Consider the following 27,942-nt stretch of genomic DNA (forward strand, 5'->3'; position numbering starts at 1 on the left):
CTCCCCACCGCCAGGGATAACATTTGGGCCGATTCAGGAGCAAGTCTGTTCACCACGAGCCGTCTTCTGTCTCTCCATCAGTGCTGGTAAAGGGGCAGGTGACCACCAAATACTACCGGTTCCTGGCGAAGCACGGCGGCTGGGTGTGGGTGCAGAGCTATGCGACCATCGTGCACAACAGCCGCTCGTCCAGGCCGCACTGCATCGTCAGCGTCAACTACGTCCTCACGTGAGTGCACGTCTGGGACCCCGTAGCCCACTGGGGTCTCCACGAGGGGGCAGGTGGTGGGCACGGCCACGTCAGGCGAGGCTGGGGTCCACTGGGAAGGGTCGGTTTTGACCCCGAGCGCTGACTGCGCTGGGAGGTGACAGCTCTAGCACTTTCATCATCATAAAGAGCCGTCCTTATGTTCCAGAGAAAGATTTAGGAGTTTTCCCCTTCATAGTCTATTTTTGACTTCTACTCTTTCTTTTTTTCACCTTTTAAGCACACTCTTAAATAAAATTTAATATGGCAGGAAGATAGAGGAAGGGAGGGAGGGAGAGAGAGAGAGCGCGGGAGAGAGAGGGAGAAGGGTCCCACGTACGGAGCCATTTACAGTGAACAAACAGGACATCTGTTTCACTTTTCAAAGCTGGGTTTGAAGTGCTTAATTTTAACCAGAGTCTCCAACCAAAGTTCAGAGTTCTGAGAGAGTGATTCCGTCCCTGAACCACAAAGAGGGTTTAAGTGACCAGGAGGGTCTAACTTTAACCTCCAGAAAGTGAAGAGACCCCACGGGAGCTAAGGCTGCAAGTCGTGGCGGGGCCCTCCTGTTGCCCTGTCCTCTCTAGGTGAGGAACCAGCCTGGAAGCCACCTGCGGATGAGACTGGCTGGGTGGCCGGGTGACCACACTGGAGCCTTATTCTTTCTAGAAACAATAATCCTTTCTGTTTGCCAGTGTGGCCCTGTAGGCTGATCACGTGTCCTGGTATGCCGCTGGTGAAGAAAACACGTTCTGTATAATGTTTGTGAAAGTAGAATTGCTTAGCGTTGAAGCCTTTATGAAGAACCCTTTTGTGTGCAGTTACCTCTTGTTGTTGTTTTTCATTTTTTAGTGCAGGTTGAAATTCTTGTGATTTTAGAGAGCCTGAGCAGTTATTTACTTTGGAAGCGTTCACACACCGAGCACTTAGTAGGAATGCTATTTTGACATTAGGATGTTGGTTTAAGGGTGCTGTTTTGAATCAGACTATACTCTTGGCCATGAGGAATAGATTAATTTCACGTTCTTTTAAATTAGCAAATTAAAAATGTAGTAGTTGGAAATATTATTCTTGGCAATAAGATTATTTACTCTGTCCTGTTTAATAAGAAAATTTAATTCAGTAGACTTGGAAAATGAATTTGGCTTAAATGAGGATTCAGTATTCAAAACAAATAGCTGGTTATTAAGAAACTTTGTCTTTCTTTCATTTTAGTAAATGGTTTTGAAATGGATACTGTTAAGTTTTTGTAATAGCAAAAAGGCTGTGGATTTTAATACAGAGCAGAAAACATACCAATATTTGGGGTACAAAACCATCTATTTTAATGAATGTAGCTTTTCACATTATTAAAATAAACATAAGAGAAAATGGCAAGATATAATTCATAAAACAAGCCACTTTGTGAAGCAGAAGTATTAAAGAGTGAAAAATTATGTCTGCTTACCATGGAAAGGAAACGGACATTCTTTAAGAAGGTGCTTTGTATGTCTGAGACATCACGAGCATTATACATACACTCTGTTCTCTGGTGGGTGCCTGTGGTTAGTAATCATTTTTTATCAAACAGCAGGGTACATAGTCACACAGCCCCATATAAATGGTCAGAATGCAAGTTGGACCTCCCAATGGGTAAACTTAATTTATGTTTAGAGTCATTTTGAAATATTCTGTTTTGTTTTCCAGTGGATAAGTGTACTTTCTTTCTTCTGTTGACTCTGTCATTCTTCACTTTACACACTTCTTCAGAGCTGCAGGATTAGGCTGCCAACTTTACATCAGATTAAAAAGATGTAATGAGGATAAACGATTTACAGAAGAAAAATAGCATTGCACATGATTTTCTGAATGTTTTATACTGCTGAATGAAAAGAGAAATAAACACACAGAAGCACACAAGATGAAAAGCTGAAATTGATTACCTTTTTATGAGTCTCAGCTCCAATTCTTTGTTTAAAAATTCTGAGAACAATTTTTATAGCTGTAAATGTGGAAATTGCCTTAGATGAAATGTCATCAAGTGGCTCTGTGTGTGTTGACAGGATTTTCATAATGAACAGGTTGCAGTTTGTTTGATGTGTATATCACACATCTGGCTGGAAGTTACTAATTTACATTGTCTTAGCAAATTAAATAGATGGCTATTGATTCTCTATGGTGGCAGTGAACTACCACATATATTTGTTTTCAGGGCTAGTTCTCTATGAAGCCTGAGAATGATAAGTGAATTCCTTCCGAATACACTACCTCAAACAATACACTGCAAACCACAAGCCCCTCCAAATAACTCGACAGCCCAGATGTTTTCCAAATTTAGACATTTTAATAGCATATATTGTGAGGGGGTTTTCATGTCATGAAAGTGGAGAGAATTTTAGATAATCATTGGTCAAATGAAAACGTGACATTTTGGTGGGAGCTACATTCCTAACAAACTCATTTTTCTGATTTCCTGATGGTTATTTTATTGTTCAAGTTAAAATATGCCTAGAAAAATCAGTCATTATTATCTAACAAAAGCAATGATGAATAGAAGTATTCAGTTACCTTGTTTTAATTAGTGGCTGTGACAGTGAATGTAGAAATTTTAGAGGCAGGTGGTACTTATACTGGCTTTGTATAACCACTGTACAAAATGTTGATATTCTGAAAATCTGGAGAAAAAAGGAGAAGACACTATGATTAAATTTTAAAAATTCTCTTAGTTTTTCTCTGAGTCCTTGAGGTTCCTTGAAGCTTGTGTAGCTCTTCTTTAAGGGCCATCCCTCCCCCTAAAAAAACCCCAAACAGGAAAAAAACAAAAACAAAAAACTGACCAAGGCACACATACCCTGTTAGCTTTTAAAAAAAACTTTCTATAAACTTTGAGTGCCCACAGGCTTTGAAATAAGTGTTAAGTATGACAGGCTGACAAGGCCCTACTCCCTAACTATTTTCAAGAGGAGAGTTGAATGGAGCTAGTGTCTAGCTAGTAACAGTGACTGTGGGCAAAGTCCAGAGAAAAGTGGAGAGTGGAAAAGAGCATACTGTGTAAGCCTAAGTAATTTTCTTGAATTTGTATTTCCTTGAGTTTGTTTAATTAGTAGCATTAATTATTCATAGGCAGTTCAGATGGAAAACATTAATACTCAATGTGAAGAAAATTGAAAATGTGGAACACCCAATAAACTATGAAAAGTAATTTCTAGAAAAATGAATGGTCTTTATTATCTTTATGTTTTAAAAACAAAACTTTTATAATCTACTCTTAAGGATAAACCAATAAGATATAAAAATCTCATTTTAAAATCTTTTAAAACATAGAATTTTCAAAAATACAAAAAGGTTGAAAGAATAGTACAATGAATATCCATATACATGTCATCTATAAGCCACATTTGTTTTATGTCTCTCTTCCTATATGTATGTCTATTTGTGTATGCACTTTTTCCTCTGCTGAATCATTTTAAAATAAACTACAGACATCATGATACATCATCCTTAAATAACATCCCCTTACATAGCCACTATACCATTTATGATGGCACATTTAAAGTGTTCAAATTACAGTGTGTAGAAGGTTGCAAAAATATACATGAGATCTAGTCTACTGATGCCATTAAAGACAGTCTGCCACTGAAATTCATCAAGTACTCACTGATGTGTGATCTCATTTAAGCTGATTGATAGATGATATATTGTGAGGGGACATCAAAACCCCTTGTCCTTTTCTGTAGCATATAGTAGTAAAATGTTAGTGTATTTTAAACCAGACTTCTAATGAGAATTATAAACAATGCAATCTCATATTTCACTTGGAAAGTAAAGCAGAAGATTTTCTAGAGTGATTTGGTAATTTTGGAATCAGATACGTTTAATATCTTCAACCATTTCTGTTGTCGGTAAAGAAGCCTTCTCTGTTTATTTCTAAGTTTAGGATGGAACAGTGTTTCAGTGCAAAAGCTCACATCCTGTTTTAGAGTGATTCATTGAACATATAGAAGAAGGTAATTTTTTGTGTTACAGTTTCTATCTTAGTGTTAGAGAAGGCAGAACAAATACAGACAATTTACATTAGTGGTCCTTATAACTTGCTATCTACTGATAATCTTGTAAATTTGTAGAAAAGTTAGGGCAAATGGCGAAGGAGCCATACTTCCTTCTTGGGGAAGTGGGGACAAAGAGGATATCTACATTGCAATTATCGCAGATCCCATAATTTTTGTTCTTCTTTGCATAAAACCATTGTTCTCACAATTAAAAAGGGTTTTTAAGTGTTAACATATTCTGTGAATGTAAACCATATGTATCCTTACCATAAAACAGTAAACATAATATGCTCATATTAGTTTGCTCTTTCAAGTGTGTTAAGAGTATTGAGTTAATTTGAGCACTTAAATTCTTTAAAAAATTTAATTAATTTAAAGGCCTAGTGATTTATTGTTGGTACTACTAGGAAATTTTTAAAAATATATTCTAAAAAGTTGACCAATAATTTAAGTAGTTATAAAAAAAATGGACTTTATTTTTCTGGTTAGCAAAACCACCCTTTTATATTGCAAATAATGTCAAATGAATCACCTTTTGACTTAGCAATCTACATCAAAATGTAAAGTAATTTACTCTTGTGCCTCAGATCGATGGAGGACTCGTTGAGTAGATTTAATGTTTTTGATCATTAAAAACAATAATTGTATACCAGTGTATACTCTCAAATTAGGAATTATCCTTAACTGTGTTGAATTATTATTATGATAAAATTGAACACCAAAACCCCTTGTCCTTTTCAAAGGACTTGTTATGTAATTGAATTGTCATAGAAGCAAATTGAAGTCACATTTGTATGGATAGTACTTTTTGACAATCAAAGCTGTTAGTAGTAATTAATAGTAATTTTATAACTACCAAAACAATTTGTTAAAGGAGAGAGCTGGGACATTTAGTGAGTTTTACAGTACATAATACCAGTACTCATTTAAATAATCTTACCTTTCATACACTTTTCACTAATTGTAATTCTTTTGTCAAAATGATCATATGTAGTCTTGAATTCATCATTTATACTCAACATTTTTCCCCATGTTGAATTCACATTTCTTTAAAGTGCTGTCGCATTCATTACTTCATTTGTTTTTTGACAGCTCTGTGTGGTGGTTGGGGCCAGGATCACACTCCCCGTTTCCTATGTGAGGAAGCTGAGGGCAGGTCTGTTGAGTAAGCGGTGAAGCCAGGGTTAAAGCCTGGAGTGTTGACTGTATCTCCTGGTTCTCTGTATGGGGTTGGGGGCTGGGAGAAAATGTCTGGGAGAGAGGAATGGGTTTAAATGAGTAAGGCCTGCAGGGTTAGGCTACCCAACTTCTGGATAGGCTTTCATCTGAACTCTTGATGGAGCAAAACACTGCCTCAGTGTTGCCGCTTCACAAGTATTGATAAGTATAGATATTGATAGTTTAGGGGGTTAAATTAGCAGTGCTACCTTCTCAATGACATTCAGTTAAGGATGTATCTTTTTTCCCCTTAAGGACATTTTTATTTTGTAAGAAAAAATGTGGCCTGCAAATATTTTTGCTTTATTGAATTGTTTGTTTTTAGATTACATAGATACAAAATTGATATTACTAATTATTTCATTTCTACAACCAGATTTAACATTTTATGTTCTTGACAAACAAAAGTCATTGAATTGGCAAAGCAACTCATCCTTTTTTAAAAAAAAAAATCACATAAGGTACCAAATTAGCTCCTGTAGCAGCAGGCTATTTCCTAGAGAGAGAGAGAGAGAGTAGGTGGGCATTGGGGCAGGGGCAGCATTGGCTCTTTTCTGTTTTTGAAGGAGAATGGCAGAAAAGGTTGTCTCCTGGGGACACTGTTCAGAGGCTGGGGATGGAGAACTTCCCAGCATGCTCTGGTCCTTTGGTGGTGCTGCTGTCTGGCTGCTTCCCCTTCCACAGGCCTCTCTGGCTTTCACTCCTTCCTGTGTTGTTATCCTGACCTGGAGGGCACTGACTCACAGGATCTCCCCTTTACTTCCTCGGTGGAAGCCACTTGGTGGTGACTAAATGACCAGCCTGACAACTCGTCTCTGGCTGTTTGGAGGAAAAAAGGTTCTGATCTTTGAGTCACATCATGGAAAAACGTGAATGGATGGACAAATTCAAATAAGGCTTTCCTGGAACTCCAGAGAAGCATGATTTGTCTTCTGACTTAGTGTAGTCATGAGGCAAAAACTGCTATGTTTCATACAAGATGTGTGTTGGGGGGTGGATTATGCGTATCTTTTTTTTTAAATTGAAGTACAGTTGGTTTCCTTTTTTTGGATTATGCACATCTTGATAATTTAGCAAAAGAGTGCTACTTTCTTCCCCTTATCCAGTGCTTTCCTCTCTGTTTTCTGTTCTCATTGGCTTGTGACATCTTGCCGATTAGCAGGTGGTAATTGAAAGCTCATTTGGGTTGAAGTGCCAGTGTCTGTGTTTAAGCTACCATACAAAAAGGATTGGTTGGAGTTTGGATGGAACCTGGAAATATCTGAATGCCTATGAATGGAGGAATTTAACATTCTGCTTTGTCTAAGGGAGTGACTTCCCACTTCCTTTTCTCTGCCGTAGGCATCCAAGGTCCAGGGAGCTGGCAGGGGCGAGAGATAATCCATGGTGAGGGCAGGGCTGAGGGCCACAAGAGAGGAACCTGCTTTTGTTGGGCATTGACAACGTTTGTGATTTGACTGAGTCTGAGCCATCTGTTTACCATCTGCGACCTAACTCTGGGAAGTTATATTGCACTGGAATTGTGATTTTGCTTTTTTAAAAGCACAGTATAATTTAAAGCAACCTGCAAGGGAAAGGCACGGACTTTGGTGTCAGATGTATCTGGGTTCAAACATGCATTGCTGCACAACAGCTGTGAGACTCTGAGCGCAGCTCTGCTCCTTTGATCCTCTGTTTTCCCATCTGTGAAATGGAGACATTTGCACCCACTTTTTAAGGATGGCGTGCATGCTCAGTCACTCAGTAGTGTCTGACTGTTTGCAACCCCATGGACTGTAGCCTACCAGGCCCCTCTGTCCATGGGATTTTCCAGGCAAGAATACTGGAGTGGGCTGACATTTCCTCCTCCAAGGTATCATCCCGACCAGGGATTGAACCTGAGTCTCCTGCATTGCAGGCAGATTCTTTACCACTGTGCCACTTGGAAAGCCATTTTTAAGAACTGAAAAGGATTAAATGAGACAATGTATATATAGCACAGTAGCTGGCAGAAAGTAGATGCTCACAATATCTTAACTCTTGTTATTAAGGGACTTACCTGGTAGCTCAGCTCTTGCCAGCTATGTGACATCAACTGATATACTTTGAAAGAAGATAAATAATTCCCTCTTTAATTTGGATTTCAAAATGCTCAAATCCACAAATTTAAGTGCCTGTTTTCTTTCCTTCCTCAGTCCTTCCATTCACACCCCTCCAAGCATTGTGCTCTTTGTGTGTGGTAACTTCTATAGTTTGGTTAAGTTCTAGACCAGGGGTCCCCACCTTTTGGGATCTAATGCCTGATAATCTGAGGTGGAGCTGATGTAATAATAATAGAAATAAAGTACACAGTAAATATAATGTGCTTTAATCATCCTGAAACCATCCCACACCAGGTCCATGAAAAAAAATTGTCTTCCATAAAATTAGTCCTTGGTACCAAAAAGATTGGGGACTGCTCTTCTAGAGGGAGCTGCGATTTCTGCTTGGACAGAAGTAAGCCAGCATTTCCTGAGTGCCTTCTTTGTTCCAGACAAGGTAGAAGGTGCCTTACATGGTGAAATGGTGTCTTATAGGACAAAAGAGCATTCTAAGAAATTAAGCTTTAATCAGATTTCTGAAGTTGATTTAGTTGGAACCAGTGTTATGTCAATTTTACCAAATCAGTAAGTATAATTTAAAGTGAATAAAACCTATGACACTGGTACATTTGATGATTAGCAGAGCCTTTTGTGTGTTCCCCATCTTTCTCCATGGACTGATATGGCTATCTCACCAGTGTTTTCCAGAGGGTGGCAGATTGCAGTGGTTTATTGGGTGTGTACATGAAGCAAAGGTCTTGGCTTCTGTTGGGTAGTTCACAATTTAGTTGACAAAATAAGAGTTTCCCTTAAATATTTAAGCACTCAGATTAGCCTGGTTGAAATGATGTGGTCCACTTGCACTGTTTGCTAATGGCTCAGAATTCAAAAGAGCTTGAAGTGAGGGTAGAGCTACTGGGAAAGGAGTAGAATTTTAAGGGTTGGAAGCAGAGGTGGGGTCTCTTGAGATGAAACAGTGCCTTCTACACATTTGTCCCATTACTCTTTTTCCATTAAGTATTCTTGGGACAGGCTTCCCAGGTGGCACTAGTGATAAAGAACCCGCCTGCCAGTGCAGGAGACATAAGAGACCCGAGTTCAATCCCTGGGTCAGGAAGATCCCCTGAAGAAGGGCATGGCAACCTACTCCAGTATTTTTGCCTGGAGAATCCCATGGACAGAGGAGCTTGGCGGGCTATAGTCCATGGGGTCACAAAGAATCAGATACAACTGAAGCAACTTAGCAGCCGCAGCATTCCTGTGATAGTATCACTCTTCCAATTTGATCCAGCCGTGCTTGTCCACTGCTGTTGTCTAAGCTGAATTTCTCTCTGTCTCTACCTTTTTACCTGAACTGTTTTGATGTAACTGAGCACACTCCATCAGGATAGGAAACTGTTTTCCCCAAAGCTGTTACCTTCCCCAAATGAATGCTAGTATATCTTCAACATGTCCATCTGACTTTAGTAATAAAAATATTTATTTTTAGCATCCAGGTAGAGAACACCATTTAAAAAATTTTAAGAGATGTTAATATTCTGCATCAAACATAAATGAATACACAATGGTGCCACAGTGGTGTAATGGTTCTATTTTAAAAATTATTTGTAAGGAGCAAATGTGAGATGTGCGTTAGAATGACAAAAAGCAGCAGACTGGAGAAGAGAGAGGTGCAAAGAACCTGTGTGGCCAGCTCCAGAATGCAGGATGGGAAAGCCTCCTTCAAGCTGCATTTGACATTGTAACTACTGTTAGAATATGATGCAGCCTAACTCCTAGGTTTCTTACTTTCTTGTTTCAAACTCTGGTGGTCATAGGGATGTTTCACAAGATATTTGAAACATGTGTTATGAAATGAGATATCACTACATTTTTATTATATAGCTTTTATTTTATGCAATATAGCTTATTAGTTAAGAGTTTGGGCTCTGGGTCTATTACCTATTTAAATCCCAGTGACGCCATTCTGGGACTATGGAAACAAATTGCCTACTTTCACTGTCTTTCTTTTTTTTAATCTGTAAAATCCAGGTAATGATTATATCTACCTTATAGAGTCACTGTGAGCATTAAACGAGATAATATGTGAGGTTCTTGGAACTATGCCTGATTACAAAGTTACAAGGGTTAAGCGTGAGTTATTAGGGTGATTATTTCAGTGAAGTTAAAGAGAATAATTTTTGGCTTACCTGTACACATTGAATAAATGTCTGTGAGTCTCTGGGCTGAAGGAGGGACAGCACAACTCTGGAAGGCTGAGGGTTGCCCAAGAATAAAACTCACCAAACATTCTGATGCATTTGGAAAGGGCTGTGAGACTCTCCTTCAGCTGGTTAGGGCTAGTAGGTCTTCCAGCATTTACAAATGATTTATTGAGCACCTATAATGTGTCAGGCACAGTGCTACATTCTCGGGACATCAAAATGAACAAGACAATACCTGCAGGAAAAGAAATAAGCGCCAGGCAGTAGACTAGTTTGATTTCCCCCTTGGCTTACTGACGACCAAGATTCCTTCCTGGAGGGAAGTGTTTCCACCCATGTTAGAAAGAAGAGGGCCCCAAGTACCTTAGGACTGTTAGGGCATCCCTGGGGGATAAGCTTGTAGGGGAGGTCAGACTCCCCTCTGGTTAGGTGATGAGAGGGAACGGAAGTAGTGGGAGGAGCTGGGCCCCTGGAGAGAGCTGTGTGTGTGTGCGCGTGCATGTGTGCATATGTGTGTGCATGTGCGCGTGCATGTGTGTGCGTATGTATGGAGATCATAACTGGCAGCAAAGTAACTGATTGCAGCTAATGAGTATAGCTTGAATACTCACAGGGACAGTACCCAGGACAGGTCCTGTGTATCTCATTACCTGAGCCACAGAGAGAACAGCCGTTCCCAGGTTGACTTCTGTCCTGTTGGAAAGATGTTGAACAGCTCTCTGTTCTGCTTTGAGTGGGATTTTTGAGTATTTTGTGGGGCTGACTTCTAATAGGATTATGAAGCTCAGCAAATTGTAAATTAAAGAATCTCTTTAGAGTTAAAATAGTCTTTGCAGATTTATTACATTTTTAGAAAGTGTCACTAATTATTTTAGGTTTTCATAATATTTTAAGCTTTTCTCTTGTAAAGGGTAATTCCCAGATTGTCTTGCCCTGGAGAGACTGGAAGATGATGGTCTGCTCCAAGCTGAAGGAGGGATGAAAAGATGCTCTCTTGTCTGGAAAGGTTAGGGAGGAAGAAGGACTTATGTTTGAGGGGTGGCTACTTTGCGCCACAGGCTCAGAGAGACCAAGTGACTTAGCCAATACCACACAGCTCATGAGTGAGCATACCAACCCAGGGCCTGGACTCCAGAGCCTACCTGATTTCCTGTTGGGCTTGCTGTCTTTAAGCTGGTAACTGTACTAGGATGTTGTTGTTGTTGTTCAGTCGTTCAGTTGTGTCTGACTCTTTGCAACCCCATGAACAGCCAGGCTTGCCTGTCCTTCATGCTCTCCTGGAGTTTGTTCAAACTCATGTCCATTGAGTCAGTGATGCCATCCAACCATCTCATCTTCTGTTGTCCCCTTCTCCTCCTGCCCTCAGTCTTTCCCAGCATCAGGGTCTTTTCCAATGAATCGACTCTTTGCATCAGGTGGCCAAAGTATTGGAACTTCAGCTTCTGCATCAGTCCTTCCAGTGAATATTCAGGATTGATTTCCTTTAGGATTGACTTCCTTTAGGATTGACTTGTTTGATCTCCTTGCTGTCCAAGAGACTCTCAAAAGTCGTACTAGGGTGAAACATATGAAATTGCCATTTCTAGACATTAGACTAGTTCAAGATTAACAATTTCATACAATTCCACCTATTGCTCAGGAATTGATAGGATGTTTTACAGAGATTTTTACCAAGGTCTGTGGACAGTTCACTCTCTTGTACCATATGGGGTCTCCATTGCTTTCCAGTCTGGCTACACTCAGAACCAGTCAGCTCACCCTCCATACCCCAGCTCTCTCCCCTCCACCAGTTTAAGCACCAACATTTAAGACATGTTCACACAGCTGCAAGCTGTAAGCATCACCTATAGATCATTATTTTATTTAGAACATCTAATATTTTACCAGGATTCAAATGCAAGCTGCTGTCTTTACTAGAACATCTTTCCTTTGATTGATTGCTAAATAGATAGAGCTTGTGAAAGGATCTCTCTCTCTCTCTCTTTTTTTCCCTGGGATTTCTTGTTCAAACAGAATTTGTTGTATCCACATCAGTAAAGCCGTGCTAATATGGGCTGCTAGCCAGATCGTGGAAACAGCCTCATTACGTTGAACTGGATGTCATAATGGTACCCATTAAGGTGGAATTCCCTCTGTGTTTGTACTTCTAAACCCAAGTCCCTTGCCACTTAAACATCTCTCTGAGAATAGCAACATTCTCTGGTAACACAGTCTGAGAATGTGCTGGCTCTCTCCTCCTCCTACTGAAAACCACGATAAAAATAGAATCCTGGGTTCAGAGCGTTTTTAAGGGTTTTCAGTTTGCTGCTGCTCCTCGGCCATTCATTCCTCTCTCTGTGCTTGTGATGACTGTAATGTTTTCTGATGGCTGAAGGTAAGGACCCACAAGATTTACTTCTTTCAACCCTCCCATTAATTGCTATTGGAGTCCAAATATACAGCAGGAAAAGAGCAGCATTTTTTTTCCTCCAGAATTAACCGAATGCAACACAAGAGTTTTCATTTTAATTTTTAAAAGCCATTAAGAGACTAATAGCATCACAGCATTTCTATTAGCTGTTGAAATCTCACTATCGTCCTGGCAAAGTGAAGTTATTTGTTGTGCCGGATTTGGGTAATGGACCCCTGCAGGGTTACAGCTCAGGCATGCTGGAAGGATGAAGCCCACAAAGGGGAGGGCAGAGTGGGTGTCAATCTCATTCCTCCAATTAAAGCAGTTAAAGAAATAGCAAAGCGCAGGGTGGCATTTATTGTGAGGGCTAATTGAAAACCAGAGGAAAATATTGAGACACTACATGGCATTTCACATTATAATCTCTTTTCTATTTGTGTCTCATCTCCATTGACTCAATAGGACCTTCATTATAAACAAATTTCTATCATTAGACTCAGCTTAATTTCTGTGGCTGTAATTAAGAGGATGGTAAGAAACATTTGAGAGCATAGTCCTCTCTACTGAAAACTGGGCATGGTTCTTGAAATTTACCAGGCAAGTCTTTTCCCAATGCCTTCCACATGCCAAGCTCTGTGGTGAGACCCTGTCATGACCAAGACAGACAAGGTTCCTACCCTCATGGAACATGATTTAGTGGGAAGAAATAGACAGTGCTTATAAACAAAGAAATATGTTGTGTGATGTCAAAAAATGAAAGGAAACAAATTAAGCAGGACAAAGAGCTGGAAGCGGTCAGGGAAGGCTTCTCTGAGGACTCTGAAAGGAAGGGAGGGAGGCAGTCATATGGAGGCCTGTAGGGAGAACATTTCCACAGTGAGAAGCAAGTGCAAAGGCCCAGAGGTGGAAACCATCTTGGTAAGTTGATGAATGGAGGAGGTGTGGCTGGAGCAGAGAAAGAGAGGGGAAGAGCAGAAAAAGATAATGCTAGAATAGGCAGAGTCAGATCATGTTGAGTTTTGAAGGCCTTGGGAAGCCATTGGAGAGTTTTGAGCCAAAGGCATGGCATGAAGAAATAGAAGCTTTGAAAGGATCATCAGCTGATGTGCAGAGTAAGCATCGGGGTGGGTCATGGCAAGAGGCAGGGAGACCAGGTAGGAAGTGATTATAATCACCTAGATGAAGGAAAATGATGGCTTGAAAGAAGGAGGTAGTGGTGAAGGGTCAGGTTCAGGATGCTTTCAAGGCAGACTGATGGGGTTTGCAGATGGATTGGATATGAGTTGTGAAAAAAACAGGAGTCAAGAATGGCAACCTCAGCAACCTGAGTGAATAATGGGAAGAAATAGATTTGTAGGAAAGGGTAGCAATCAAGGGTTGTATGTGGATATGTTTAGTTTGAGATGCCTGTTATTCATCAGAGTGAAACATCAGGTAGGCAACTGGATCTGGGTGTCTTGGAGTCTGAGGAGGTCTGAGCTAGAGATGGGGATCATCAGCATATGGAATTTAAAGCCAGCAAAGGGACTGAGTCCCTTGGACTGCAAGGAGATCCAACCAGTCCATCCTAAAGGAGATCAGTCCTGGGTGTTCATTGGAAGGACTGATGTTGAAGCTGAAACTCCAATACTTTGGCCACCTCATGCGAAGAGTTGACTCATTGGAAAAGACCCTAATGCTGGGAAGGATTGGGGGCAGGAGGAGAAGGGGACGACAGAGGATGAGATGGTTTGATGGCATCACTGACTCGATGGACATGGGTTTGGGTAAACTCCAGGAGTTGGTGATGGACAGGGAGGCCTGGCGTGCTGCGATTCATGGGGTCGCAAAGAGTCGGACATGACTGAGTGACTGAACTGAACTGAACTGAAAGGGACTGAGATCACTACGGAGTGGATTTGAATAGAGAAGCAGCCTGAGGACCAAGCCCTGCAGCCTGAGTGGTATAGAGTCTGCAGGAACAGGAAGTGCCCAAGAGGAGGCTGAAAGGAAGCAGTCAGGGATGGGGATGGGAGTAGTTTGGTGAAATATATGCAGTCAGGGTAGTTCTTGGGGGAAGTGTGAATTTTGTCTTTGGAATGTTCCCTCCCTTTTCAGTGGTTTCCTATTTTCCCTATGGTGCCCTTTCTTTCCTCTGATTCTTTTAGTTTCTCTCATCCCTGATAACAATCGCTCTAGTTCTCAAAGTATGGTCCACTTACTGGCAGCATCAGCACCATCCAGGAGCTTGTTAAAAATGCACATTGTGAGCTCCATCCTAGACCTGCAAATGAGAAACTCTAAGAAGTGGAGCCTAGTAAGCTGTGTTTTAACACATTTTTCATGTGCTTCTGATGCATGCAGAAATTTGAGAATCACTGCTCTAGGGAAAGGAACTGATAAACTGAATCAATGAAAGATAACAGATGAGGCTTACCCTATTGTCCTTTTCTAAGCCATCTGTCTACAGCCAAAGAAATAAATGTCTAATGACAGATTTTGAGCATCAACCAGTGGACTATTCTTGAGACATCTTCATGGGAGCCAAAGAAACTTCTCCATCTCTACAAATCACAAAGGCAGGCAGCTGCCTACTTGTCTATCCTGTCTTTACAGTGGGCTCTGTTTATAACTGTATATTCTATATAGTATTATACAAGGTCACCGACTCCACATATGGCAATAATGAAAAATTTAGCATTTTAATGGGCAATCCAAAGTCTCTAGCAGCAGTTCAGAACTTATTTTGTTAAAACACAACTTACCTATCAAGCAATTTAAAATAAAACCTGAATACCAAGGTACACAATAATAATAACAGAACATTTGTTGAGTTGTAAATTCTTATTCATAAAATACATGTCAAATTTATTTTAGCTGTTTAAATAATAGAGTTTAATGTATATTTAGTTAAGCATTACAATAGTAAGGACTTAAGGAGATTAGAAATAAATGAATCCAATTAAAGAACACGTCTGTGAGATTTGATATGTCATAGGTATGATTGAACTGTTTGCTCAGCAACTGTAAAGAAACCATTTAATGATTAACTATCTAGAATAGGTTTAATCAAGAATAAATGCTATAGGACATATTTTAAAATATTTAAGTTAAACAAATGAAGACTTGTGCATTTGAAAACACAGCATCACACCATCATTTTTTGCTGCATCTTTTCCCAGGGAGTTTGAAGCCTGAGGTTCACCTTTTCTGTGATCTGCAGAAATGCCAAGGTCTTGTGTTGTATGAGAAGGGCAGAGCTTCCAACAGTGTCATGAGGCTTGGCCTTGTGGGGCCTCCTCAAATACTGTGGGGAATTGGGGGACCCTGAGATCTTGAGGATAGGATTTGTTTGTGTGTGTGTGTGTTAGTCGCTCAGTCATGTCTGACTCTTTGCCACCCTCCTCTTTGCCACCAGAGGAGCCTACCAGGCTCCTCTGTCCATGGAATTCTCTAGGCAAGAACACTAGAGTGGGTTTCCATTCTCTTCTCCAGGGGATCTTCCCAACTCAGGGACTGAATCCAGGTCTTCTGCCTTGCAGGCAGATTCTTTACCATCTGAGCCACCAGGGAAGCCCAGGATTTGTCTACAGCCAAAGAAATAAGTGTCTAATGACAGATTTTGAACATCAACCAGTAGATTTTCTTGAGACATCTTCATGGGAGCCAAGGAAACTTCTCAGTATTGTGGGAAGATGATTTCTTTGTGATTACAGGTTTCTTTTCTGTTCCTGGAGTTCGTATGGAGTTGAAAACAGGAGGTGTGCTCTTTCACCCTCTCTGCCAAAGGGTTTTAGGGTTTAGGAATCAACTTTCTAAGGGTCAGAAGAACTAGGTGAGCAAGCTATTCCTGTGAGAATGGAACCTCAACCAAATTTAAGGGGTTAGGTGAAGGATTCCCCCATTATTCATCTATCCCAGATATTGGAAGATCTCCAAAGAGAAGATATATTTAAAAAACATCAGTTTCATAAATGATAGCAAAGGTGAGAGAGATGGACAGAGAGGGTGGGGAGGTGAGACAGATGGAGACAGATAAAAAAGAGGAGTCAGAGTGACATGTATGCATTTTATTTTCTATTTGTGGAAATTTCAAAACATAAGAAAAACTTGGTTGATATTTATATCATTTTTCTTTCTTTATATTTGTTTTTTTTTTTCTCTAGAAGTAGACTCAGATTAGGGGTTCTCACAATGGGAGAGGAGACTGACAGTTTTTAATTTATGCCTTTGATAAAGAGGCAGCACATTTTGCATTTGTTTATTTGACTTTTAAAGATCACCTTAAGACAATAAGATATAGACTAGCTATAAGAGCAATAGGATTTGGAACTTTAGACCAGGAAAATTCACAAACACACCTAAACTTTAGTAACCAGGTATAGAATGAATTTCTGAGCATAAAAAATTAAGTTCCTCAGAACAAGAAATGTAGCCCCAAAGTAGGGTTTATGCCATTTAAACAATGACAAATCTGTCATTTATAACTCACATGAAACTAAACTGTTTTAAGAAACTCCATGATGAGGATTCCTTTTTTTCAATTATAAGTAATATTTTAAGTCATAGTCTCCAAAGAAGGAAACAAAATGCCCCATAGTTCACTTGAAAACCTTTAGAGACAGATAATTCTAGAAGGTAGGAAGGGTGGAAAATAGATCAGAAAGTAAGTGAAATGTACAGGCACTGAGAGAGCAGAAGGACATGTGGACATTTAAAAATTATAAATGATGTGCATGAGATGTTGAACCTATGGGAAAAGAAGTTTAGTCGTGCTTTCTCTTTTGTAACTTAACATTATTCACAAAGCAGCAGCCCAGGCTTCTTCTATATAAAGAAAAGAAATTGGGAACCCATTTCACCATTAGGTAGGAGCGCCTAAAGTTTGCCTCAATTGGTGTTTCTTTTTCAAGAAATATTTTTCTGATCATAAAAGTCACACATGTTTATTATAGAAAAATTAAGATAATATGGAGTGTTATAAAGAGAATGTAAAGAACATCATTAATCTATTTTCCAGATCTCTACTGTTAACATTTTAGTTTTTTGCCACCCACTATATTACATGCTGTGCTGTGCTTAGTTGCTCAGTTGTGTCCAACTCTTTATCACACCCATATACATGCCTATACAGTACATGTTAATTTTAAAAAAGATAATTTTTCACTTTATCAATAGTATTTCTACATTAAGTAAAAAAAAAAGAATGACTGCATAATATTTTATCACAGTGATATGCCATAATTAAATAATGCTTCTATTGTTCTTATTTGCTTATTTACAATTAAATATAAGATATTGTGCTGATAAGCACCCTTGTATATCGACTTTTGATACCCATCTCTGATTATTTTCATAAGATGTAGAAGTGAAATTACTGGATTTAAGATTTGGACACACCTAAGACTGTTGATAAAAACTGCTAGTTTATTCTGTTACTGGTATGTATATATGCCCATTTCACCTTGTCTTCACTGAGATTTATTGTCATTTTAAAAATCTTTGCTAACTTGAAAGGCAAAAATGCCATCTGATAGCTGATGAATTCACAGGTTATTGCTAGTGAGGCTGAACCTTTAGAGAGTTATTTCTCAGCAATTTGTGCATTGTTTACAACCTTTTTATATTTTTCTATTGCACAGATATTTCTTACTGATTTTTAGAAGTGTATCTCTGGGGATTTAAAGCACTATCACTACTCACCCCTTCAATACGACTCTAATGGTTCTAAAGACATAGTTGAGGATGAAATTAATTTAGTATTCTAGCTTCCCTAATATCACATATGCCATGCTTGAATTACAACTTGATTTTTTTAAAGTGCAGTCAGTTATTATACATACCACTAAAATGGTAGCATATGATTTGTTTCTTTGATTTAAGATCACACAGAATTTCAGAGTGATTATTATTCATTATAACCTGGGAATTTAAAGATCCCTCACACAAACTTGCTTACCTAGCAGATATTTCTTTCCCATATATGCAGAAAGTTCTGCCAGTTTTTAAATTTTGGGTCATTTGGATTGGAGAAGAATGACAGTTTATTGCAGTGAGAATTATTTTGTCAACTATTTGCAGGTGAGTGTTTGTTCTCTGTAAGATATATTGCAAGACAGTAAACAGAGACCATTAGAAGAGAAAAAATTTAGGAGGTTGTCATTAGATGGGCTTCCCAGGTGGCACAAGTGGTAAAGAACCTGCCTGTCACTGCAGAAAACGTAAGAGACATGGGTTCAATCCCTAGGTCAGGAAGATCCCCTGGAGGAGGGCATGGCAATGCACTCCAGTCTTCTTGCCTGGTGAATTCCGTGGATAGAGAAGCCTGGTGGGCTAGTCCATGGGGTCGCAAAGAGTCTGACACGATTGAAGCGACTTAATATACAGGCACACACATACACGCACATCATTAGATATTCCATTCATGTGAGAGAGAATAAGTGCCGAATGACAGGTAGGGGCAGTGACTGGTATAGGAGCTCAGAAGAGAGAGCAGGGAGAGATCACTTTAGTTGTTGCTGTTTGCCTGTTGTTTATACCCCTGCCTTTCCTTCTTGAAATCACAACATGTTGGTAAACCTCATTCATTATTATGTAATATTTAGTCTCACATACGGGAAGGGTAAACCATCCTTTACCCTTGTGGGGCTGTCCACTCCATAGCATGTGGATGAAACCTACAAAGTGGAGGAGAAAGAGGTTTCTAGGCAGAGGCAATGTTTACATAAAAGCCAAGACTTTTGGAGAACTATTAAAATCACCAAATCAATGGAGAAAACCACAAGGAGCAAACACAAATCCACTTGTTAGTATGAGACTATTACATTTCCAAGGGTGCCTTCGCCTAATTTCCCAGCAGATTGTCTTCGTTCATGAACCCCTCACAGTATGGAATCCTCCTTATCAGCTATCTCTGCTGGGCTCTGTGGGAGCCTGAAAATGAAACAGAAAGTAGGTCTCTCTGCTGCGGAGGTTTACCCAGCAGCCAGGCTGCAACTCTGCCAGAATATAAAGAAGGTCATGCACTTCGTGTAACAGTGACTCTAGAATCCAATTAAAAAGTTTAGTATAAGGCACAGTCATTCCTACTTAATCCGATCACGGTTTAATGCAATCCTCTGCTTATTTCAGTCAGGCCTTTGGAGCCAAATCAATCGTATGTCTTTGTTTCCACGTTTTCCTCGGTAATTTGATCACCTTCAGCTGTTTAAAAAAAAGTAGCTCAATTGGGAAATCTGGCAACATCTTTTAAGAATCACCACATAACATAAGGTCAACAAACTCCAGAATGGCCAGCTCCAAAACTGACAGAACAGAAGCAAAAATTCAGTAGTCTAAAATAAAAGCAGTATAGGGTAAGGTAGAGACGAAGAGGGAAATTCTTGCAAAGAATCTTGACTCAACATGAACTGATCAAATACATTACTTCTCTGTGCACTTATTCCAACTCGCTTCAAGGATCATACATGTGTTTGTGCTGCTGTCGGCATAGAGAATGCCAGGCTCCCAGTCAAAATGATAGACATGATATTGACGCATCTCTCTGAAGCTGACAGTACCTTTCAGCAGTGAAGACATCTTTTATTTGCTTTGCAAGAGGGCATCACTCTGAGCTTCCCATATGGCAAGTTGGCATTTACCTTGTGACTGGTCATGGGATATTGCTTAAGGAGAGGCTGAGGAGACCAATGATGCAAAAATAGCCCCTTTTTATTCAGTTGGAATTTGAGTAATTCTAAATATGTATATGACTATTATAAAGTTTGCAGTAGACTCAGATGGTTAATTCTGCAAGTTGAATGATTTCTGGCTGTCCAGAAAGAGGGTAAGAGGATTACTTTGGTCTATGCAAATATGGATGAGATTGACAAACTGCAAGTCCTAGTGATTGCAAATTACCTGTTTCACATTGCTTTCATGGCCTGGGTACCTGAGGATGTCTACAGCGCTGGTACAAGTCATTTAAAGGAGAAAAATAAAAAGTAAATTGGTATCAATAGCCATTTTTAAAAATATGCCAAACAGCATATGCTACAGTTCCTCTTTTGATAAGCTTTTGATAAGTATCTGGGAGAGCTGCCCTTAGAGGGTTACCTGTGGGGTCCTGAATACAACCCATGTGGCACTTCTCAAGAAAACTTGACCAGGGCCGAGTTCTTGCTTTATTAAAGTCAGCTAAGTCAAGCTCCTTACCATGCTCATTTCAGGGTCTAAGATCTGTACACCCACATGTTTTATTTTGTCCTACTGCCCAGGGAAGCACTGACTGACTTTCCTAGATGTACATCTACATTTGAGAATATGTGTGTGATACTAGAGTACATCTCTCTAGAGGAGGAGGGGGAGGGGGAGCCAGACCCTTCTTTGTGTCTGAGTTTGGAGGAAGGAAATGGAACTCTTAATGTGATTCCCATCAGTATCTAGACCTTTAATCTATACAAATGAAGTACTCAGTTTAATAGAATTCTAACAGTAAAACAAATGCTTTGTTCTTAGTGAATCCGCCATTCAGAGCAGCTCTTGGCAGCACATCAACCGTACTTGAAAAGTCTTTAAGTGGGTATTTTTTTATTGTGCTTTTCATCCTGACACATCTTTTGAGCTGTTAGAGTCCCGAACAGAAAAACACTCTTCTCAGAATGCTGGGTCTGTGTTGCGCTATGGTCTTCATTTGGTGACTTAGCAATAAAAAACTTAATTAACTTAATAAATATTTTGGCCACACTACAATAGAGTTTAGAGGCTAAAAAGGAACAGAGTAAATCAAAATGAGTTAGGGATAGAAAGGAAACAAATATGTCACAGGGAAGAGTTTGGAATGTAACGTGTTACAATTGCTATCAAGGTGAACCTATTGCTCTGGGGAAAGCAGGTGCCAAAAAGTGCCCTAGGGGATGGAAATCATATTATTTATTGAGCATGTGTTATCTTCTAGCACTATGCAATGAGCTTTTCACAGTGTTTCATCTGAACCTCAGCACATCCCTGTGACATGTAAAGAGGAAATTGAAGTCTAGACAGGTTATCACACAGTAAGAGGCTCACACTGTGATCTACTTGACTTCGTGATCTTCTACTCAGTTTTGATGAATTCTTTTTTGTATTTTTTGGTGCACCAAAACATTAATATTTTTATTGGTGTATCCAAAGTATAACTCTTCTGAGGCTTCCCTGATGGTTCAGTGGTTAAGATTCTGGACTTCCACTGCAGGGGGCATGAGTCCGATTCCTGGTTAGGGAAGTTCCACATGCCACAATGTGGCAAAAAAAAAAAAAAATTCGAAGTATGACTTTTATATTTATTAGCTTTTTCATATGAATATATAGAATTTACAATCATTTATTGGCTTTCAAACTTTATTTAAGCCTATTTAATTTGGAGTATTTCACTGATTGGAAACTATGCAAAAATTTTGGACTTTTTCAATGGTTAAGATGCATACTCTGGAGTCTGATAGTGTGCAAGAGAAAAGTGAATCCTGTTTACTCTCTGCTTGTAGCCTCTGCTTGTACATCTCTGTGCTGAAATGTTGTATTAAGAATGAATTGACAAAAATTACTTAGCTGATTTTCAGAGGTACATGTTTCTTGCTGTCAGTTCTAGGCGCTGAGTGGATACTCCACTGTCCAGTGGACGGAAGTACATTTGACACAGAATATGGTCAAAGATGGAGGCCCTGCCTCCTGACAGCGCCTAGCTTGCTCACTGTCACATGCACGTGACCTCAGGGTCAGGTGGGTCTGGGGACTCACAGGCCACAGGGGTCTTTTCCACAGAGAAAGGCTGTTGGGTTCCAGGTTATTAGCAGTCATTGAAGAAAGCAGTCATTTTTTAGTTGCATCCTTATCTTCTTCCTCTTCCATGTAGGTGAACTACTGTGCCAGGTGCCATTGGAACAGACGAAATAGCTCTTCACAGTAGTCTTCCAGGAACTCAGAATCCACTGGGCAAGATAAGATATAATCCCTTGAAAAATAAGATTTGAGGAGGAAAGAGGTAACCTTCTGGTTGCCTCCTCACTTCCCTCGGGAACTGGCCCCAGTGCCTTGGTCATGAAGGTAGTAACTTAGTCTTTCTGTTCATTGCTGTCCCCCCACGGCCACTACAGAGATGCTCAGTAAACACATACTGAAGGAATGGATGGGTTTAGCACCCGGGAAGGGCTTTCTAGAGGTGAGTATGACTTAAGGTAGTTCTTTATAAGAGGGGCTTTAAGAAAGAGAAAGTCAGGAAAGTATAAGATCAATCTGAGGAGAACTATTCTGGATGAAGCAAGTGGCTAATGAAGTGAGATATTGTCAGAAAAATAGATGGGTACCACATTTTGGCGGGCAGTGAGTTTTTGACCAGGGAGTGCTCAGAGTCTGTGCTGTGTGTGGTTCTTGGGAGTTGAGTAGAGCATATAACAGACCAGTGAGGTAATCAGAACCCCCCAAACCCAAAAGACAAACTGCATGCCTACCTTCTAAATTTTTGTTACTCACATAAGGAGCATTTTTTTGCGTTTTTAAAAAAGCTTATTTTTTAATTGAAGGATAATTGCTTCACAGAATTGTGTTGGTTTCTGAGTAGATGAGCTATTTGATATGAAGCCATTGCAATTTGATGACATCTATCACTACCCTCCAGTTAGTAGTAGTGATATTATTGGTCCTGTTTTAGCCGGTTTCTATTTCTGGTCACTTGAAGAGGAACTCCTTGCCTGAATTATACTTTTGCCTTTGCCTGATCTCTCTGTACCAGGACAGATAGGGAGAAGGAGAAGAAGGTAAATGAATAGTCACTGTATGGTGGAGCTCTGCCAGCCACTCTTACGTGAATAATTTTATCAATTTACTATACTTAACATAGCTATCTTAATCTAAAGAGTGTGGAAAAGGAATGCAGAATGTTTAAAAAGGTAAACCCATTAGAGAAAGGAAAAATAATATAAGAAAAAAAATAAAGGACAGTGGAGTTTGTTGCACAGAATTCGTGCCATAAGGATTTGTATACTTGCTAGAGGTGGTGACACATCGAACTTGGGCTCAGGACTTTCTGACTTCATTGCAAAGAAAGAAACATGACGCATGGTATGACTCACAGTGCTTGTGAGATAAAAAGAAATCAATTACTCAGAAGCAGCCTGGCTAGTTCTGGAACCTGAGAGAAAATTCTCCCACGAGTCCTCATAAGGAAGACTCTGAAACATTTTATTTTGGCTGCCAGTGGGAAGGATTGATATCCTCTTATGAAACCCGAGGAGTCAGCTGAGACTTCCTGCTGCCTGGGAGCAGGCTGAGGCAGTTGGTAGCTGTGGGCAGGGCCAAGCTGTCATCTTTAGTCCCTGAACACCTCAGCAGTACCTTCTCAGTGAACTCTCTTGAGATACACTGTTTGCCCTGTCACATCACAGCCTGCATTCATTATGTTTATTTCTTTATTGTTTCTTCTCCTCAAGAGATTGTAATCTGCACAAGGGTAGGGGGCTCTACATGCCTTATTTATCCTTTCATCTCCATATAGCACAAAGTCTGGTATATTTTAGGAGCTTAATAAACACTTTCTGAATAAAGGAGTAGAAAGAACTGGTGGGAAAGTATACCCTCAGGTAACTGAATTAGTCAGCCTGTTGAAGAAGGATTTTTAACTAGTTAGCCTGGATACCCTAGTTTGCTAGCCATACGGGTATTTGGAATGTTTACCCAGGATGACTGATCAAGGAACAGCTGATAAAAGACATTTTTTTGGTCAATGATCAGACAGCATCAGTTGGTCAGTTTTTTGCTGAGCTCATCCCACAAATAGAAAATCTTTAGAATTTATAATCCATAACTCACCAGCAGGGACACAAAAGCTCAGAGAATTGGAATTCTAGATTTATTTTCTACTATATAAAAATAATGAACAATGTATATTTTAATCAAGGCATCTTCATGAGCATATCATAGAATTTGGCAGCTACATTCACAGACAGTTGTTAAATGTTAGGTACTTCCAAAATAATCAAGGTGTTTGTGGAAACCAGTTATATGGCTAACTTTCACTTGATTCCTCTTCAAATATGAATGACTGCCATTTCCAGTAAGAGAATATGTGTATCTGTCTCCTGTGGTGGCCAATTAAGGGCTGTGTCTTCCCACCCTGCAGGGACACGGAATACAAAGGGCTGCAGCTCTCCCTGGATCAGATCGCAGCCTCCAAACCAGCCTTCTCCTATGCAGGCAGCTCCACTCCTGCCCTGACTGACAGCAGGAAGGGGGCCAAGTCCAGGCTCTCCAGCTCAAAGTCCAAATCCAGGACTTCCCCATACCCTCAGGTAGGTGCACTGCCATGTGGCAGTTTTCTTTTTCTGTGACTTGGTTTGGTCTCGCGGTGGAGGAAGTATTGAAGCTGTTTGGAATTAATTATCTGGCTTTAATACATTTAAAACTTCTATAAATCTGGAAAGCTTTCTAAAAATATCTTCTTTCTTTAAAATAACTGTGCTAGTAAAAATTTGAAGTGGTCTTGTGGTTTACTGCTTTTATATGAAGGTTGTGAGAGGCTTCATTGCAGTCAAAACCATAACTGTATTTTCAAGGAGAATGGTCCTGAGTTTTTTCCTCAACAACAATTAACCAGAAGGATGGGGCAAGCATAGAAAAATATGGAAAACAAGAGTTTGATGTAGAAAAATGGAATCTTAGGACAGGAACTGAAGTCGAAGGATAAATTAAGAGGTGGAGGCAAAAGATCAAGGGTACAATTCACCATGAGATTTGAGCACAGATGGACTGTTTATGGGGAGGAATGAAACAAAGAGGGTCTTCCAGATGGCAGGAATGGTAGAAAAAGCAGCCCTCTTCTCATCTTTGCAAGGTGGTGAGCTGATGAGACCCAGAGGAGGTATTCCAGAAACACCGCAAGGTACAAAGACAAGTCCTGATGCTCAGAAGGAAGAAAATAATGTTTTTCCTTATCAGCATCTGTGATATAGAAACTTGTCCATGTCAAATGTAGGCACAACTCCCTCCTGGCCTGAAGGAAGTAGGACAGAACTGAGGATTTTTCACTCCTGGTACCCTGTGACCATCCTTTTCTTTAAATGTCCCAATTCCTGGAGTTCATTATGGTAATTCAAGAGATGATTCCTGGGCTGGTAGAAAATCAACCAGGATTCGGAGATATTTCATCAAGGTGGTCTTTATCATTTGTGTTTTTAATTTTTTAAAGTAAAAATGGCAATCTAGCGAATCCAGAAACTATTATTTCCTTACTTATCAGAGCACTTTTAATTCTGTTAACATCAACAAGTATGTACTGTTTGAGGAATTTCATTCATTGAGCTCATGGTCACTGAGAAGCTACTATTTGCTTGATTATTTTAGCTTGGTATGCGAAGATGAGAAGATCTATGTCCCAGGGGACTGCTGTCATGTGGTTTCAAATCTCCCACCAAGACCAGGTTTCTTTACCCTAACAAAGCATAAAGAGGAGTAGATGCATGATGCCTGGACATTTTTCAATGTAAACATTCTGTTATGAAGACTGAGCACTTTATGTATAAAGTGCATTTTAGTTCAAGTTACTGTGGAGGAGGAGTTGCTTCTTTTTATTGAGCATCTGAGAAGCTTTATTTATTACTATCTCATACCTTGGGAAAAGAGTTTTACTGCCTCTTTTTATTACTTGGAAGAATGAATTACTCCTTTGGGTAATTTTATCCTTATATGGATAGGAGTGCTGGACACATAGATGAAAGAAAAATTTAAATTAGGAAATACTGAGTTAAGAAGGAATTTGTCCATTGTTACACAGAAATAAAGCTACAAAACCCAAATATCCCCACTGAGCTTCCAAAACCTCACCGTCTACATTTTCTTTCTCCTCAGCTCTTAAGTCTAAAATTTCTTTAGTTTACACTAATGTTGGACTAGGGCTTCCCAGGTGGCAATGGAATCCACCTGCCAATGCAGGAGACATAAGAGATACAGGTTTGTTACTTGGGTCAGAAAGATCCTCTGGAGGAGGGACTGGCAACTCACTCCAGTATTCTTGCCTGGAGAATCCCATAGACAGAGAAGCCTGGAGGGCTGCTGTCCATAGGGTGGCAAAGAGTCAGACATGACTTTAGCGACTTAGCACACAATGTTAGACTATCTACACATTAAAAAAAAAATGTTTTAACTGCCATTAGACTGCTCCTTGGGTTCATGTGAGGAGGAGTTAATTTGAAATTGTAGTTGTTTCATAGTTTTTTTTTTAAAGCAATACAGAAGAGTGGAAAGTAGAAAATCACCCACTATTTCCCCTTTTTCCCTCTCCAAAATGGTGGTTTCTTCTAGAAGTGTACTATGATGCATAAAAATCATTCACGTGCACACACCTATGTTCACATAGAGTTTCTCTTGACTTTTTAAAATGTTCATTCTTGTGTTAATTCTTAGATAAATGCAGTCCTTAGAATTTTGGCCCTGTGTCTCATTTGAAATCTCAGTCATGAATTAAGTTTACTTAACATTTATGCACCTAGTAAAGGTTATTCTTTAATTGCGTTTGCTTTAGATAATGATGGTGCTAGGTCAATCACTGACTGAGTTCCTAGTACATGGACTACTGATATCTAGAGATCAGAAACGGAACACAGTCTTTGATTTCAAGGAGCCATGCTTGTAGACAGAAAAGGGAACAGCCTTTGCAGTGAATTGTCTTAGGACAATTGTCCTAGGGTAAACAGTGGGTCCTCTGGGGGACACAGTGGAAAAGCATGATATCCAGGGCAAACTCATCCATTTCTGCTGAAGGGACACAACTCAGTACTACCATCTGGAATTCTACATCCTCAGAAATTTTAAATAAAAGAAAATAATTCAGCTTCTCAAAAGTCTTATTTGGTCCAAATTGCTCTTATATTATTGAAGAATACTTAGTTTTCAACTTTCTTGCATTATTGTTATTATGTGTTGGTTCAGCCAGTGCTAGCTGAGTGCGTACATTAGAGAGATGCTATGCCGGCCATTGGGATGAATGGGGATAGTGGTTGAGTAGAAGATGCTAGACTATAAAAAAGTGGTACAAGAAATGCCCTTAAGTGTTCCAGTACAGTTGGAATGATAAGTTATGAACTAGAATGAGGAGCATAGAGAGGTGGATGTATACAAAAGGCTTTAAGAGAGATGTCAGTCTATATGCCTGGGGAGGGTTGTTGCTCTAGCTCTGGGGGTAGAATTCAGGTAATATGCACATAAGGGAAAGGAGAGGACACTTCAGAAAGACCAAGATTCTGAAGAGATGCAGGAATACCCTGAGTGTGACTGGGGGTGAAGTGGGGGAGAGTGGGTCCCTGTGGTTAAGGACAAGGGGTTGTATGTTTGGAAACATTCATTGATTGGTGCCAAATATCTGCTAGGCCAAGGCATTTGGATTTTGTTGTATGGAAAACCAGTAAAGGTTGTGAACTGGAAATGAAGCATTAAGGTGGCTGAAGCAAGGCAGACTACTTGGGAGGCTCATTTTAATAGTCCTGGGGTGAGTCTAGGGGGGGTCTGAGCTAAAGTTCTCAACTGAAGTGAAAAGCACTGTAGAGGAAGGAAGCATAAAATTATTTTTATCCTTCTGGGAGAATAGCATTGAAACATGTATATTATCATATGTGAAACAGAACACCATTCCAGGTTCAATGCATGAGACAAATGCTCAGGGCTGGGGCAGTGGGATGACCCAGAGGGATGGGATGGGGAAGGAGGTGGGAGGGGGGTTCAGGATGGGGAACACATGTAAACCCATGGCTGATTCATGTCAATGTATGGCAAAAACCACTACAATATTGTAAAGTAATTAGCCCCCAACTAA

General features: G+C 39.8%; 1 protein-coding gene across 10 annotated transcripts in view; it reads left to right on the forward strand.

Moving 5' to 3' along the window:
- Window positions 1-27,942, forward strand: part of SIM1 (SIM bHLH transcription factor 1) — a 96,301-nt gene that overhangs the window by 39,817 nt on the left and 28,542 nt on the right. For all 10 annotated transcript variants that reach the window (XM_081530218.1, XM_081530210.1, XM_081530213.1 and 7 more), the window contains 2 exons: window positions 82-229; window positions 24,259-24,427. In XM_081530218.1, the coding sequence (XP_081386344.1) occupies window positions 82-229; window positions 24,259-24,427 (317 nt within the window). The remainder of the gene's footprint in view (window positions 1-81; window positions 230-24,258; window positions 24,428-27,942) is intronic.

The sequence above is a fragment of the Giraffa tippelskirchi genome, chromosome 9, assembly GCF_054371585.1.
Source record: "Giraffa tippelskirchi isolate mGirTip1 chromosome 9, T2T-mGirTip1v1.2.pri, whole genome shotgun sequence".
Taxonomy (NCBI): domain Eukaryota; kingdom Metazoa; phylum Chordata; class Mammalia; order Artiodactyla; family Giraffidae; genus Giraffa; species Giraffa tippelskirchi.